Genomic DNA, 18487 nt, shown 5'->3' with positions numbered 1-18487 from the left:
CCAGCTTTGAAAGTGATATTGGAATTCAGTATCGTAAATCGCGCATGCAACAAAATTGGATTTCCACTGTCACGGAATGATCTATAAACACTAAGAGTCGCTGACCATCATCCAGTGTTGTATGCATCCCACTCTTGTACACCTTATTCAAAAGTGTTGACAATGCCCAGAAAGGTCAAACTTCCTAAAGTAGCCTGTGATTTTCCTCCAGGTTCAAACTATTTCCATATCAAAATTCAGTTCAAAATCGGTTCATCTGGTATTGCCATGAAGATGTAAGTTACTTTCACATTTAGTAGTACTGCCATTAGTATGAAAGTATGGATTAAACACAATGAGAATTGAATAAGCATTGTATTGATAACAATGTTGAATTATATTACATAGATCAAATCAACCAATAAAAGCATTTTCACACATACACATATCCAAAAAGTTTTGCAATGGCTTCAGTTCTGAGAGTTCCGGAATCTGTACAGGAAATTGGAGTAGAGATCAAACATAATCATCATTTCTGCCCTTTTTATTGTTCATCAAAACCACACATTACATGTTGTACCACCATACACCAAGACCTTCAGAGGTGGGGGTCCAGATTGCGGTACCTCTAATACCCAGTAGCACATCCTGTTGTATGTCGGTATTCATCATGGCATACTATCCACAAGTTCATCAAGGCACTGTTGGCCCAGATTGTTCCACTCCTCAATGGCAATTCGACGTAGATCCCTCAGAGTGGTTGGTGGGTCACATCGTCCATAAACAGCCTTTTTCAATCTATCCCAGGCATGTTTGATAAGGTGTCTAAGGTGTTCAGCCTGACAAGGTTTCCTCCAAACACATCTCTGATGATTGTCTGGTTGAAGGCATATGCAACACTCATCAGTGAAGAGAACATGATGCCAATCCTGTGCAGTCCATTCAGCATGTTGTTGGGCCCATCTGTACTGCACTGCTTGGTGGCATGGTTGCAAAGATGGACCTCACCATGGTCATCAAGAGTGGCACATCATGCAGCCTATTGCGCACAGTCTGAGTCGTAACAAGATGTCCTGTGGTTGCACAAAAAGCATTATTCAACGTGGTGGTGTTGCTGTCAGGATTCCTCCGAGCTGGGTGTGCACAACCCGGGACATCGGGGAGATCTGGGAAAAACTGGGAACTTTTTGTATCCGGTAGAAAACTGGGAAAAACCTGGCAGTTTTTTCATTGTTTTAGTTTGCAGTTAAGTTTTCGTAATTTTGGCTGGTAAGAACCGATACTCTAACAAAGGATATTACTTTATCCCGCTACTGCAGAATAGTACTGCAGCAATAACACATGAATGAGAGAAAAAACGAAAATAAAACTTCAGTTGCAAAGCAAATGCGATACGTACAACAACAAAACACAGTGCTCATAAAGGCTTTAGGAAGACTATGCAATGCTTCATAACAATAAATTGCCTTTGGTGAGTGTGACGTCACAACTGTTCACATCGAGGCCCACAAGAAAGACAGGCCACAGCGTGTACATCACGAAGGTAGGCCTAAGTTCTCTTGCCCTTGCTTGCTCAGCTCGGCAGACACTGTGTTTTAACACCATTAACTCGTAACTAGCTGTAAACAAGAATGGCATCTTCTACTGGAATCTGCTATTATAAAGTCTTACTGTCTATTAGACCTCGAACGATCATCCATAGGCCTAGTAATAATTTGCCTTGATTTAACAGGTTTAGAAATGGATTTTGTCTGCTGAGCTGAGCGAGCGAGCACGCAGACTTGGGCCTATCCTCGTTACGTACGTGCTGTGACCTGTATTTCTCACGGTCCTCGTTTCAGCAGTTGCGAGTAGGCTCATCGGCATACGCAGTTGAGTCGTGCATGAGTGGTACCTTTTTCCTCTTCTGGCTACAGAAGTGTGGCTGTTAGCTGTATAGGCAGTGGCAGCAAATTCATGTTCTTGAGGGGAAAAACCATGTTTCACAAAGTGCCTAGTCTCCAGTGCACATTGGTCTATCAATTATTCGTATAATTTTGAAACACATCCCTCTTGATTTTTTAACTTTTTTTTAACACATTCTAAGTTGATTTCGGAACGAATCATAAGTTGATTTTTCAATATGTGCGTAGTGTATGTGATGTCTCTGCCAGAGGAATCCTGGTCGCATCTAGAAATAAACTTTCCTGTTGACAAAAGAGGATGGAGCTTTAAGAGATAAGCGGAATAAAGCCAAACGTGTGAATGCCAGTTGATGTTTGTTAAGTGGTTGACTGCGTTTTCGAATGATGAGCTTTGTTATAATCACTAGCGAAATCCATAGATTCAGACTGCCAGTTTTTGTCTAGATCACTACACTAGTAAGGGCCAGTTGTACAGTCCCCAGCTAGCACTGCACGAACACCTAATAATGCCTAACAGGAGAATAAACGCGGGATAATTAAACTGTTAGTTATGGTAGAGTTAGTGAAGTTAACCAGAGAGTGAATCTTGACAATGGCAGGAATAATTACAGAATTAGTGATGACAAGATTATTTGTTAGAATGAGGACGGAGAAGAGCACACAAGTTTCAAATAAATATGAAGATTCCAAATTTATACAAACATTTGGTACTACTACTTTTTGATCTTGTGCTTGAGAAGCTGGAGCATATGAATGAAATGTGAAACATTTTCCTAACATAAAGCTTTTTGCTTTTAGCAGGCCTAATAGGCATTTGATATTGGTATTCTGTTGTGCTATAAAAATGACCATTTGTGCCAAAACAGTCTCACTTATTTGGTGTGTGTTACAATTGCTGCAATATTAGACAGGTCTTTTTTATTTCATATGCAATAAAGACTGCAGATTTTCTGAAAAGCTCTTTTTCTCCGGTTACAAATAACCCATCCAGTTTTAATTCCGAGGTCTTTTTTTAAATAGAGCGGCAGGATGTCAATCCGGACAACTGGGAGCAGGAGAGTCACCACAGGACAGTTTTAATTTCCATTGTCATAAATATAGTTTGATGGCATCCATTACAGAATGTACATGTTTGAATTCCACAGAGTGAAATTCAGTGATGTGCGATAGAAGAATGCCGTGTGAAGAGGCGTGGCACTGCACTTCGGCACTCTGGAAACCAAATAACATGTCTTACATTTCCTCGAACATATGTTTTATGTATCAGACTGTTCAGAAAGATATGCACTAAAAAATGAATATTTTTTGAAAGTAATTTTTTTAAATTTTTGGTGTCCTATCTCAAATGCTTTGGGGGGGGGGGGGGGGGGGTTTGGAAATATTTTGGATCCAAGGGAGATGCGCAGAGCAGTCTGAGTTGTAGTGGGGAGGTGGGTAGTCTCCCCGTCACTCGTGTTTACATTTAGTGATTTTGCTGTTTCCTCTTCATTTACTGTTCTCATATCAAATGAAAACAAAATGGATTTCAGTGTCTAGGAGCTATCAAGAGAATTAAAATACATTCACGTAATTACAAAGGTCTAAAATGTTATTAGTTTCAGATCTTTCTTTACTTCCACCTTTCTGACAGTCAAGCCTTGCAGAACAATGAAGTTATTTTTGTCAGTCTGCTAAAGAAATTTGGCTTTCATTAATCTTTTCCACTGACACAGTCAATTTATATGAAAGTGTTTAATTCCACACTATTGGCTAGGTTCGACTGTTCACTGCATTTCAAGTGCCTGTTTTCGTCTTCTAGCACATATGGCATTATGCCATAATAAAGAACCAAACGTGAGATAATACAGTACTAGTGCTCCAAAAATATGTACGTCTCGAAAACCAAACCAAAGCTTAATGTCTGGTTGAGGCCTACTTCAGTGGGAATCTGGAGATTCCAATGTGTGCTATAAGTCAAATTATGCATTTTAGTATGGTTCATAAAATTCTGATGCTCTTGGAGTATCCTTTGATGTCTTGTTTCTTTTATGATACAATGTAAGATCTTTCAATGTTTTACACATACGAACATACAGTCTTCCTGCGTTATAGTAGCTGCGCACGTGCGGTGATTTCTGTTATCTGGCGCTGTCTGGCAACTGCTGAAATGAACCTATTTCTAGCAAGTTGCGGGAAAATATTGCAAATGGTGGTTTGAAAAGCGTTAAGCATAGTTTACACGACGACATTGGGTTGCGCCACTCATTGCCTGGAATGAGTTGCACACAAATGGTTTCATATATGACTATAGACACGGCAACACAAGTATACACTTCAGTTTCGTTGTTTTGTGTGTTCCTGAGTCGTGCCTGATATTTAAGTTTGGACAGTTGCACATCGCATGAGTTGTGATGGAGTTAAAGCTTGTTGCGTGGAATTGCTGCATAAGAAAAAATAAAATACGTGTTTTAATTCATGGCTGGACGAAGAAGACATCAGCTCAGTTGCTCAGGTACCAGAATTGTTCACATTTCTTCCAGAGTTAATTATGCGTTAAGAAAACAATACTATAATGCATGAATCAGTGTCGCCAGAACTGAAATTACATATCACAATGTGTGCATTACAGTCGAGAACAATTGGCATGCTAAAAGATGCAGTTTTAGTTGGTGGTGATGCTTTTTCATGGCGCATTAAGAAGAGAATAGTTTGCAAACAACTGTCTTGAAGATAGATCTGCAGTGGCAATATTTCCAAATTCAAACATATGTGAATGGGGAGCACTGCTGTGACGTTTTGAGTAGATGAATATTGAATAAAGAATGCAGCTTCATGATTTGTGTAGCCTTCCCTCCCGTCAACAATATTCCTCCAAAAATTCCGCCAACTTGAACGATGGGATTTTAGTCTTGCAGGTGAGAGCATTTCCGCAGCCAGAATTGTAGTTGGTTGTATTTTTCTTATTTCAGCTGTATATGTTTTCCTAATTCAATAAATTTTTCCCTGCATTTCAGATATTGTCAAACCATCTGTGTTCTGATTGCACATGATGTGATTTTTGTAATCAACGTCACTGAAATCCCAGAGACACCTATACAAAGCACGGACATCCAAAAAGCAAACATTATTCTCTGTTACTCACTTCATACTTGAGTTTGTCCGCACTCTATGAACACACATAACCTCAATACTCCTGCAACTAGTGTTGGCAAAGCTTGAACACACCGAAAGTGTTTAGTTTCACCAACAAGTTGGGGAAATGCACGGCGCGTATGCGCAGTGGCCGGTAGCACAGTTGCCTGCAACCTAGTGTCTTCATGTAAACTAGGCTTTACTTTTGAAGTAAATTCCTATTACGCAAGATGAATTATATGTGAGAACTTGCATTGAATTTGTAAAATCATAGAGTGTTTGACTCTCATATAAAAATCAACTCTTCGAGGACGAGCCATTTAGAAGAATTTCAAGCCCAGAAGATCAAACATTTGTGTTGTTATTAAACATTTTAATGGCACATATGTGTGAGGTATCTTAAGTGTGACATGCGCAAAAATGATCAACATTATATGTGAAAGCGTAGCTTCTCTTGCAGCTTATCGATGTGTAGATAGTGGGGAGGCAACATGGTAATAAAGACGATAAATAATCGCTTGCACTCTGGTCACTTACTATGAATGCTTTTCTTCTCGTAGCATATACGCAATTCGCGTAGTATAGAGCTCGTACTACAGAGAACTGATCTGGCAAATATACAGTTGTTCTTGCTGCGATAGGGTAGTGGTATTATTTGAGGAGGGGGGGGGGAGGGGGGGGGGGAAGCCTGTGGTTCTACTTCACCAGAAATCTTAGAGACAATATTAAATGTGATCTTGCTATTGGCCAACTACATCACCTGTCATATGCTCCGAATATCGGCTGGCGAGATCATGTGACATGAACTGTGACTGGCTTACAAAAGCACATTGCAATCTCAGTCTCAATACTTCAGAAAGTAACATGGGGCGTTAGATGGAATTTCCCATTTATACTTTCGTAGTACGAAAATATACAGCGTACATGTTGCTACACATCAAAGATCTTTCCAAAATGTGTTTTTTTTTTCCCCCTTGGGTTTCATTCACTAAAGTGCTGAGAAATTCTACAGTGGTGTATAAAACAATATCGATTCAAAAGATTGATAACTTTACAGTTTCGAGGGAAATTATACTGTCACTTAACACGAAAAAAGTGTATTTTCAACTGGGAGAAAATGTATTTTGAACTGGAAAAATGTGGAATTTTTTTTCCTTGTCCGTGTATACAACCTGTCCGAGCCATAATCCATAGGTAGTGGTCATCCACTGCAGTAGTAGCCCTTCAGCGGCCTGAGAGAAGCATTTCATCAACAGTTCCTGTCTCCCTGTATCTCCTCTATGTCCGAACATCATCACTTTGGTTCACTCTGAGATGCCTGGACATTTCCCTTGTTGAGAACCCTTTCTGGTACAAAGTAACAACGTGGACATGATCGCTTGCGGTATTAACCATCTTGGCATGGTTGAACTGCAGAGAACATGAGCTGTGTACCTCCTTCCTAGTGGAATGACTGGAACTGATCTGCTGTCGGACCCCTCCATCGAATAGATGTTGCTCATGAATGTTGAACCATGAACCATGGACCTTGCAGTTGGTTGTGAGGCTTGCGTGCCTCAGCGGTACAGATGGCCGTATCATAGGTGCAACCACAATGGAGGGGTATCTATTGAGAGGCCAGACAAACATGTGGTTCCTGAAGAGGGGCAGCAGCCTTTTCAGTAGTTGCAGGGCACCGGTCTGGATGATTGACTAATCTGGCCTTGTAACACTAACCAAATCGGCCTTGCTGTGCTGGTACTGCGAACGTCTGAAAGCAAGGGGAAACTACAGCCATAATTTTGCCCGAGGGCACGCAGCTTTACTGTATGGTTAAATGATGGTGTCCTCTTGGGTAAAATATTTTAGAGGTAAAATAGTCACCCATTTGGATCTCCAGGCAGGGACTACTCAGGAGGAAGTTATCAGGAGAAACAAAACTGGCGTTCTATGAATCGGAGTGTGGAATGTCAGATCCCTTCATCGGGCCAGTAGGTTAGAAAATTTAAAAAGGGAAATGGATAGGTTAACGTTAGATATCGTGGGAATCAGTTAAGTTTGGTGGCAGGAGGAACAAGACTTTTGGTTAGGTGAATACATGATTATAAATACAAAATCAAATAGGGCTAATGCAGGAGTAGGTTTAGTAATGAATAAAAAATAGGTGTCAGATAAGATTATATAATGGTAAGACAGATATTTAGGAAGCAGGTTTTAAATCGTAAGACATTTACAGGGCCAGATGTGGACTCTGACCACAATCTGTTGGTTATGAACTGTAGATTAAAACTGAAGAAACTACCAAAAAGGTGGGAATTTAAGGAGATGGGACCGGGATAAACTAACTAAACCAGAGGTTTTAGAGAGTTTCAGGGAGAGTGCAAGGGAACATTTGACAGGAATGGGGGAAAGAAATACAGTACAAGAAGAATGGGTAGCTCTGAGGGATGAAGTAGTGAGGCAGCAGAGGATAAAGTAGGTAAAAAGACAAGGACTAATAGAAATCCTTGGGTAACAGGAGAAATATTGAATTTAATTGATGAAAGGACAAAATACAAAAATGCAGTAAATGAAGCAGGCAAAAAGGAATACAAACATCTCAAAAATGAGACCGACAGGAAGTGCAAAATGGCTAATCAGGGATGGCTAGAGGACAAATGTAAGGACGTAGAGGCTTATCTCACTAGGGGTAAGATAGATACTGTCTGCAGAAAAATTAGAGAGACTTTTGGAGAAAAGAGAACAACTTGCATGAATATCAAGAGCACAGATGGAAACCCAGTTCTAAGCAAAGAAGGGAAAGCTGAAAGATGGAAGGAGTAGAGTGTCTATATACAAGGGTGATGTACTTGAGAACAATATTATGGAAATGAAAGGGGATATAGATGAAGATGAAATGGGAGATACGATACTGCTGAAGAGTTTGACAGAGCACTGAAAGACCTGAGTCGAAACAAGGCCCTGGTAGGAGACAACATTCCATTAGAACTACTGACGGCCTTGGGAGAGCCAGTTCTGACAAAACTCTTACCATGTGGCGAGCAAGATGTATGAGACAGGTGAAATTCCCTCAGACTTCAGTAAGAATATAATAATTCCAATCCCAAAGAAAGCAGGTGTTGACAGATGCGAAAATTAGCGAACTATCAGTTTAATAGGTCACGGCTGCAAAATACTAATACGAATTCTTTACAGACGAATGGAAAAACTGGTAGAAGCAGACCTTGGTGAAGATCAGTTTGGATTCCGTAGAAATGTAGCAACACGTGAGGCAATACTGGCCTTAAGACATATCGTAGAAGAAAGATTAAGAAAAGACAAACCTACGTTTCTAGCATTTGTAGACTTAGAGAAAGCTTTTGACAATGTTGACTGGAATACTCTCTTTCAAATTATGAAGGTGGCAGGGGTAAAATACAGGGAGCGAAAGGCTATTTACAATTTGTACAGAAACCAGATGGCAGTTATGAGAGTTGATGGGCATGAAAGGGAAGCAGTGGTTGGGAAGGGAGTGAGACAGGGTTGTGGTCTCTCCCCGATGTTATTTAATCTGTATATTGAGCAAGCAGTAAAGGAAACAAAAGAAAAATTCGTAGTAGGTATTGAAATCCATGGAGAAGAAATAAAAACTTCGAGGTTCGCCGATGACATTGTAATTCTATCAGAGACAAAAAGGACTTGGAAGAGCAGTTGAACGAAATGGAAAGTGTCTTGAAAGGAGGATATAAGATGAACATCAACAAAAGCAAAACGAGGATAATGGAATGTAGTCAAATTAAATCGGGTGATGCTGAGGGAATTAGATTAGGAAATGAGACACTTAAAGTAGTAAAGGAGTTTTGCTATTTGGGGAGCAAAATAACTGATGATGGTCGAAGTAGAGAGGATATATAATGTAGACTGGCAATGGCAAGGGAAGTCTTTTTGAAGAAGAGAGATTTGTTAACATTGAGTATAGATTTAAGTGTCAGGAAGTCATTTCTGAAAGTATTTGTATGGAGTGTAGCCATGTATGGAAGTGAACCATGGACGATAAATAGTTTCGACAAGAAGAGAATAGAAGCTTTCGAAATGTGGTGCTACAGAAGAATGCTGAAGATTAGATGGGTAGATCACATAACTAATGAGGAGGTATTGAATAGAATTGAGAAGAAGAGGAGTTTGTGGCACAACTTGACAAGAAGAAGGGACCAGTTGGTAGAGCATGTTCTGAGACATCAAGGGATCACCAGTTTAGTATTGGAGGGCAGCATGGAGGATAAAATTGTAGAGGGAGACCAAGAGATGAATACACTAAACAGATTCAGAAGGATGTGGGTTGCAGTAAGTACTGGGAGATGAAGAAGCTTGCGCAGGATAGAATAACATGGAGAGCTGCAGCAAACCAGTCTCAGGACTGAAGACCACAACTACTACAACAACAACATGCATGATTGTTTACATCTTTGGGCGGGTGTAGCGACATCTCTGAACAGCTAAAGGGACTGTTTCTGTGATGCGGTATCCACAGTCAACATCCATCTTCAGGAATTCTGCGAAGCGGGGTGATGCAAAACTTTTTTTGATGTGTGTGAAATAAAGTTCAAAACTCAAAGAGTAATCAGCTTTCTCAAAGAGTAATTATTGTTCCATATTTTACATTATATTCTTCAGATCAATAAATATGTTTTACTGCACATTTCCTAAAGCAGCCTGTGTTCATCCTCAGCATTCAAGGTGCGTCAATACCAAATTTCGTCAAAATCTTTTGAGCAGTTTAGTTGTGAAAGCTTAACAGATTGAGTTACTTTCGCATTTATAATATTATTATGGATTATCACTATTTCCTTCAAATGACCCCTTTTTGATTTTTCTCTAACCTATTCAGGCAACCAGTAGAAAATTTTTAAGTAGTGAGACAGGAATTTGAAGTACTTCCTCCCCTTCTGAGTCCAACATGTCATGCAGTACAATTTTGCTGTGCGGTTTGAGACGCCATGTCACTGATTGCGCGGCTCCTCCTGCCGGTGGTTCGAGTCCTCCCTCGGGCATGAGTGTGAGAGTTTTTCTTAGCATAAGTTAGTTTGAGTAGTGTCTAATTCTAGGGACCAATGACCTCAGTAGTTTGGTCCCTTAGGAATTCACAGGCACACAGTAAAATTTTGTCCGGTCTCACTGTCAGTATTCCAAAGGGTTCAATCACGTACATCAACAGTCAAAAAACCATGTGTTTGTTTAGACCATATGGTAATTAAAATTTCTTTTCTACCTTTTGTAATAAGTTCTTGCAATTTATTATGAAAGTGGAGTTATAAGATTAATCAAGTTGTAAAGAAACTAGCAGCAGCATAGTCAGTACAAACTTGAATGCAGATTGAAAATTCGTTACAAGTATTTAACGTAATATGTTCTTTGACTTGCTTGGATTACTAGGTCTATGGAAGCTCATATATCTTATGCATGTTGATGTTGAGAATATGTTTGACTGTCATATGGCACATACAAAGAAGAATGTGTGTGGAAACCTTGTGCATCACTGGGTTCTTCATACCTCTATCCCCCCCTCCCCCCCCCCCCCCCTCTCTCTCTCTCTCTCTCTCTCTCTCTCTCTCTCTCTCTCTCTCTCTCTCTCTCTCTCTCTCTCACACACACACACACACACACACACACACACACACACACACTCGAAGTACTAAACGGATATGCATGACCAAAAGGCTCCGATATACCAAAGAAAAGAAAGAAGAATTGTTAAGATTGCAGTTTTACATGATCTTTCTTGTCTGAAATTCAAAATTATGTAAAGATGATGTATTCCATACAAGCCTTCAAACATTGGATATTAGTGGGTTTTGCAGCTGCGTAGTGCATCATACAGTAAATGTTGAATCAACACTTAATCTGTTATTGCAAGTGGCTTTCCATAAGGTACTTCTACTGAGGGTAATACTATGGGGGTAATGCAACTTAACTTTTATATCCTGTCTTCACTCCTCCCCCTGCAATTTCTTAAATGAGGTTACAGTAATAAAAATTGTCAAATGATTGACTGTTGGAAATGGAGTAGTAATTTTAAGACTGAATTTCATTGGCCCACACTGATGAACCAAAATGAGCTGATTTCATGATTTAGTGCATCTCTCCCAGTGTTTGGTGGCTTTAAGATGGCACGATATGTTGTATGCCTTCCACAGAAGTGTCCACAGCTGCAGACTGAGTATTCATTTTGGTATTAAGCCTCTGCAGCTTCATCATGTTGTCAGTAATATGTGACACTGGTATTCTTTTTAGCCTTGTTCTGACAGGATGCACAGTCTCCCCAAAATAAACTCCAACAGTCACAGCTGCCCTGTAAACTCCTGCACCAGCACTAATAGATACTTGCATAGTATGTTGTACTACCGTCCACAGCTGGATAATTTGGTTGTACACACTGTGTAGAAGAAGGCTCACCGAATTTGCAATATGATAGTGGAAAGTTGGTACTGTAGAAACTGCATCCAACCTTCAGAACTAAAGAATACAACGATGAAGCTGTCAGTAAAGTCATATCCGCAAGGAACAAAGGTGATAGACGAGAAGTTAGAGCAAACCTGCATTGAAATGCTACCTTAAGAGCAGTGGGTGCCAGCTGTGTGGGGAAAATTCTTCACTAGTGCCCATTAAAACTATCTGCTGGGCTAACAATAGAATCGTAGACCTTTGGGTTTGTACAGAGATGCCATTGATACCTTCATCAGTCCAGGCCAGGAATTTAGCTAGTTAGCTAAAAATGGGATAGTGTATATTGCAGAGGCCTAGCAGAAAACAGCTAAAAAAAGTCTTGAGTGTCACACAAGTTTCGGTTCTGTGGTGGTAGAACATCAAAATAACTGCAATAACATAAACAAGTCGAGAGGCTTGTGTGTTAGCTAAGTAACCACCTATCTTCAAAATACAGAGATGAGAGAGAATAAAAATAATAAAGTGATCCACTAATGTGATTTGTGACAAAGATTACAGGCTGCCATTGTCTTGGTTGCCAGCATACAGACAGAATACACTTGTAGAAGTGCCTCAACACCTGTGCCAGTATACATTTCTACGGAAGGTACACAGTATATCTATCCACGCTAACTACCGGCAAAGGTCTCAAAATTATTGTCAATAAGGAATTATTGGCTCAGAAGTGAAGATGGTATGTAAGAGTTAAGTTAAAATGTCACAGTACCATTACATATCCCAACGGAGACCATATGGCATAGTGACCACCATGGAATATGAGGGTGTGGATATAATGTTGGAAAACTTAACTGTGTGTTATTTATGTTGATTAAAGATTAACATTTCTCAGTAACTGAACAGTGAAAAAACATTTTTGAATGTGAACTCATACATAAAGAAATAATTTCTATTCAGTTCTCTGGCTAGTTTGCCTAAATATGGGATTCAATTTCAGTAACAATGTTTTTGTTAAGGAACTTAATTAGCCTGGAAATAAATGAGTGCAATAGCTGCTAAAATACTTTAGTTGCTAACTGTATGGGTACATTAGTTATATAAATAGCTTTTTCATTTTAATAGATTTCAGATATCAGTCATCCTTTGGAATTTTTACTGGCAGATCTAGATTTCAGCTAGAAACTAGCTGTTCTCAATGCACTATCCTCTTTTTGGTCAATGCACATAATGCCTGTTGGTCTTGCTTTGTATACAGTTCATTGAATATTCAGTGAACTGTGTAAAAAGCTAGACCAACAGGCATTACATGCATTGACCAAAAAAAAAAGGATCGGGCATTGAGAATGGCTAGTTTCTAGCTGAAATCTAGATCTGCCAATAAAAATTCCAAAGGGTGAATGATAGCTGGAATCTATTATTTACAAATCAAATAACGGTTGCTGCGTGCAACAGCCTCTGAATGGAGGGTAACCTGAGTTGTATAAATGTTTATATATGAGCAATGACAATGAAATTACTGATGTTTTGTAATTATCGTGGGTTTTAGGCAAACTAATCATATTAATGGATTCTAAATAATTAAAAGAAGGGAAGTAGATAATAAAGTTGAGTTGAATAACCTCAGAGTCCATATGTGAGGTTTTAAGTGATGTGTACATCAACGGCATTGCTGCAATGGTAACACTGGTTCCAATCAGATCACCAAAATTAAGTACAGTTGGCTTAGCTAGCACTTGGATGGGTGACCATCTTGTCTGCCTGCCAAATGTTGTTGACAAGTGGGGTGCACTCAGCCCTTGCAAGGCAAATTGAAGAGCTACTTGATTGAGACGTAGTGGCTCCAGTAAAAAAGAAAAACTCACAACAGCCAGGAGAACAGTGTGCTGACCTCATGCCCCTCTGTATCTGCATCCAGTGACACCTATAGACTGAGGAAGACACAACAGTCAGCCAGTACAATTGGATCCTCAGAGACCTCTCCAGATGGAGTTTCTACAGTGCGCATCATAAAAATTGCATTTTGAATATATATTATTTTATTATTATTGATGTTTCTGGGGGGAAGAAAAACATAACTGTTGGAAGGAATCCACTTGCTTTGTTACAAATTGTGCATCTGATATTGAACTCAAAAGTGAGTTTGTCTGCAATCCAAATTATTTGAAGAACTTCCCCATGACAGGGTGAGTTAAGAGCTGTGCAATACACAGGAGACAGTCATGTCTATGGGCCTGCTGCATGCTTATATTGAGCAGGGCCATGTGGCACATCTGCCAGCGCACTGTCCCAGTGGTGGCACTGAGGTGGCCACTTGCAGTGTGCTCACACGGATTATAGCTGATCTATCACGCCCTCTGACCTTAGGTGGCTGGAAGTTGAACGAGCATTTTGTCTGAATGTTGTGTATCCAGTCATAACGGTCACACTTGCCTTTTGCCATTAGCACTCCACAATGTACGTTATCATTACAATGTCCAATAATAAAAAAGAAAATAGCCATCAATAAAGGGAAGGATGAAGTGGAGGATAGATTGATATTGCATTCTTCTGAAGATCCCACAGTTTACCACTCTGGATCTCAGTGATGGCCTTTAGGTGACCATTGTAGTCATAAACTGTTATAAAAGCTTGGATGTTACAAATTGAGGATGCAGCCCACGACTTTGGCCTTTAGATGCAGGCAGATCTGTACCTGATGCAATACTCCAGCGCTGTGCATGAAACTCCAGTGTCTGTTACAACCATACACTCTGTTTTGCAAATTGAAATAAGTGTTTTATTGTTGGAGATACAGATTAGATTATTAACTTCTGTATCACATGCTCAAACTGTTAGAGTAAACTCTCTGTTATAAGACAATGACAATTTGGTATAAAATCTGAAACACATGTAAAGGATTCATTGAATCAAGCATTAAAAAAAGTAAATGCTATTGCAGTGTATAAGAATTAAAGACTGATTGGTATCCATATAGAAAACTGTAATTATTTCTAAAGGTGGCAGGGGTAAAATACAGGGAGCGAAAGGCTATTTACAATTTGTACAGAAACCAGATGGCAGTCATAAGAGTCGAGGGGCATGAAAGGGAAGCAGTGGTTGGGAAAGGAGTGAGACAGGGTTGTAGCCTCTCCCCAATGTTATTCAATCTGTATATTGAGCAAGCAGTAAAGGAAACAAAAGAAAAATTTGGAGTAGGTATTAAAATTCATGGAGACGAAGTAAAAACTTTGAGGTTCGCCGATGACATTGTAATTCTGTCAGAGATGGCAAAGGACTTGGAAGAGACACTAGATCGCGTGTTGATAGTCTTGAAAGGAGGATATAAGATGAACATCAACAAAAGCAAAAAGTAGGTAATGGAATGTGGTCGAATTTAATCAGGTGATGCTGTGGGAATCAGATTAGGAAATGAGACACTTCAAGTAGTAAAGGAATTTTGCTATTTAGGAAGTAAAATAACTGATGATGGTCGAAGTGGAGAGGATATAAAATGTAGACTGGCAATGGGAAGGAAAGCGTTTCTGAAGAAGAGAAATTTGTTAACATCAAATATAGATTTATGTATCAGGAAGTCATTTCTGAAAGTATTTGTTTGGAGTGTAGCCATGTATGGAAGTGAAACATGGACGATAACTAGTTTGGACAAGAAGAGAATAGAAGCTTTCGTAATGTGGTGCTACAGAAGAATACTGAAGATAAGGTAGATAGATCACGTAGCTAATGAGGAGGTATTGAATAGGATTGGGGAGAAGAGAAGTTTGTGGCACAACTTGACTAGAAGAAGGGATAGGTTGGTAGGACATGTTTTGAGGCATCAAGGGATCACAAATTTAGCGTTAGAAGGCAGCGTGGAGGGTAAAAATCGTAGAGGGAGACCGAGAGATGAGTACACCAAGCAGATTCAGAAGGATGTAGGTTGCAGTAGGTACTGGGAGATGAAGCAGCTTGCACAGGATAGAGTAGCATGGAGAGCTGCATCAAACCAGTCTCAGGACTGAAGACAGCAACAACAACAACAACAACACAACCTAAAAAATTAATGTCTTAAATTTTCTGTGTGATATTATATAAATGTCAGTTAATATAGCTTAAGCAAAACATTTTGGCAAGTTGCTAATGTCGTGATCTCATGATGGTATGACATTCCATGTAGGGGGAAAAAATAAATGAATGTGCATGATATGGCAGGGCATCCCAAGCATTGACTACATTCTGTGGTACATTGGCCCTTTTTACTGAATATAACCACCATCTGTTCATTAGTTCCACACATGCCACTACTGTAGTAGCATGCATTGTACATACTGCATTTTCACTGTATGATGGATTAATTTTCAAGTAGCTAACTGTTCTTTCCCATTCGAAACCATCTTCTTCCTGATACTGCATCAGTTAGCCATTATCATTGTCTGTTAGAACTTGTGTGCTCTCCCTCCCTCCCTCGACCTCATCAGCTCTAAACTTTCATTTTTTTCCTATTCACATTTCCTTCTCCTGTGTTTGCTCTCTGCTGACTCAGTTTAATACAGCACTGTTCCCTCTTGGTTGCAAAAGAGAGGGGAGGACTGGGCCAGTGTACGTAATCATTTATTTCCAGTACGATGACTTACAAATCCTCTGAGAATTAATTGGGTCCATTATTTTAATGTGTTGAGATTTTCACAAATGTTAGTCAAGTTCCAGTGTTTTAGTGTAATAATAACCAGTTTTTATCATACAGTCTTCTGTCATCTCTTTCAAATATTTTCTAAGGATTTTACACCTAATGAAAGATGTATACTGTACATCATCTATTTCTGTTTGGTTACCAAGATAGGTCTCTATCCATTAAATAAAACAGTGACTAGTTGCACTTCAGCACAGGTTCTTTGTCTCATTACTGTAGGTTCCTACTTCTTTTTGGTTCATATGTGCATTCTTTCTTATAATTGTATGAAAAGCAAATTCAGTTGAGTAAACTATTAAATTATGAGACAAAATAGTAGGCCACTATGTGTCTTTAGGAGGCAATACATATACAATACTGTGCCAATACACATGTAAAGGTAAGAGCTGCTCACTACCTAACTTTCAGAAATCTTAGTTCCTTTGTCGGTGAGGAGAGAGGGATGTTGGGGAAGGTTAAAAAGAAAGGGCAGGTCACACAGACCCCAGAATTAGAGAGATCCAATTCTAGTGAAGATAAGGATTGACTTGTCTGTCCTTGTCCTCTCCACTGGTGGTCTTGCATCCTGGGGTTGAATGACCTGCCTTTCCTTTCTAACTTTCCCCTACATCCCTCTCTCATCTCTGTCAAAGGAACTATTAGTTCTATCCTACAATGCAGTTTAATATATAATTTATTGTTCTAATGTGTTCTTCAACAGACCATATTTGTTTTCAGGGGGTTGTTTGCAAGTGAATCCGTTGCAGAGACTAACTGTGTCTGATATTTTGGAACGCCTTGCTGCAATAGCGGAAACAAAAGGTTTCAACCTGAAGGAGCCCCTTTCACTTGAAGGAAAAAGGATCAGTGCCAACAGTAGTCCAGGTAGCACTTTGAATTTTGTAGTGTGATTTTACATGTCAAATTTGAATTCTTGTAGACTGAGAGTGAGTGTTGGAGGAGGACAATGCTAATCAAATAGTATAGTGTTGGAACTAATATTTGAATTTATGAATGCTTTGCTCTACTAAGGGTGGAAGGAAATTTTTAAATAAGACTAACAGTTTAAAAATCATAACCTACTTCATTGCATATATGTACGTGTTCATACAGCCCATATATACAGTGAAACCAAGAATACAATCTTCCTTTTGATCATCTAACGGCAAAAAGGGAGGAGAATTGTGAAGCAGTAACACTGCATCATTGCCTTAAATCAGTGTCTCAAATAAATGACTGAAGCACTTGGAAAAAGCTGTCCACGATTTAGTATGTTCAGATATTTTCAGATTCAGAGGATTGACTACAGTCTCAAGGTTGTGATGTTCACCTGCTTTATTTATTTGTTGATGGTCCTCAGTGTTGACGTACTGCATTGTGATACTGTGATACTGGCTGAAAAGTGAAAAGGGGGGGGGGGGGGGGGGTAGAAGTTCAATAATGACTACTTGACTACTGTAAATAATGTAGTCTACAGGTGCATGTTGCGTCTCCCCCCCCCCCCCCCCCCCCCCCCCACACACACACACACACAATATACACAGTTAATATGGCCAGTTAACTAGTGGGAAATTTTGATAAGCCTCATTACTAGATTGTAGGCAAACATAAGCATGCTGCTACAATAGTTTACTGTTGAATATCTACGAGCAGTAAAAACCTAACCACACAGTTCACAGTTCTTGCAGAATAATATGCTACATATTGAACAGACAGTGTCATTGTTTTAACACAAGACCTAATTGTGTTACACTTACTCCACTTTTAGTTGGTGCATTGTTATTGATCTAACCAGCATGGGTTTCTCGCCTGAAAATGGGCCGTGAACTGACTGTTTTGGGACCAAAGATCGGGCCTTTGTATATCATCAGAATAATAGGTACTGAAACTATACATTGTTTGATGTTTAATTTACAGAAATTACAATTAAAACATAAGTTACTAAATTAACTGAATATATCAAAAAATTCCAGCTTTTTTAGCAGTTTCTTCTACTACAAGGGTTAAACCATATTATTTGTTTAAATCATGAAATTAACAGATATAGTTACAAAAACAATACTTTTGACAAAACTGATAATTAGTTTGAAATTGAGGGCTGGCTTTGCTAAGATGTTTTCGAATAGAGCCAAACAAATACTTAAAGAATGCCAGTGTTTCGTCTTTCAAATGTGTATAATTAGTACAGAATTTATATTTGTTTATAAGTCAACAATTACTGATTCCACTCTATAGCAAAATTATTAACTAGGAATAGTCTAAATAAATTAGAAAATAAATTACATACATAAAACTAAGCACAAAATTAGATCTGGCATATATCCTGCAAAACTGAAGGCCAACTTTTCTCTTTTATGAAAATGCAGATTATACTCAAGTATGTTTAATGGTAATTAGTTAAAAATGAAAAATAATGAATTTAATGGGCCAGATGGCAAAAAAGAGAGGA

The 18487-nt window shown here is 39.1% G+C and overlaps 1 protein-coding gene across 3 annotated transcripts in view; it reads left to right on the top strand.

The window, feature by feature from the left end:
• LOC126356011 (cyclin-G-associated kinase) overlaps positions 1-18487 on the top strand; it is a 250440-nt gene that overhangs the window by 49935 nt on the left and 182018 nt on the right. For all 3 annotated transcript variants that reach the window (XM_050006662.1, XM_050006670.1, XM_050006677.1), the window contains one exon: positions 16777-16923. In XM_050006662.1, coding sequence (XP_049862619.1) covers positions 16777-16923 — 147 coding nt within the window. The remainder of the gene's footprint in view (positions 1-16776; positions 16924-18487) is intronic.

Source organism: Schistocerca gregaria, chromosome 1 (genome assembly GCF_023897955.1).
Source record: "Schistocerca gregaria isolate iqSchGreg1 chromosome 1, iqSchGreg1.2, whole genome shotgun sequence".
Classification (NCBI taxonomy): Eukaryota; Metazoa; Arthropoda; class Insecta; order Orthoptera; family Acrididae; genus Schistocerca; species Schistocerca gregaria.
The sequence above is the reverse complement of the archived record's forward strand: the minus strand, read 5'-3'. Positions and strand labels throughout refer to the sequence as shown.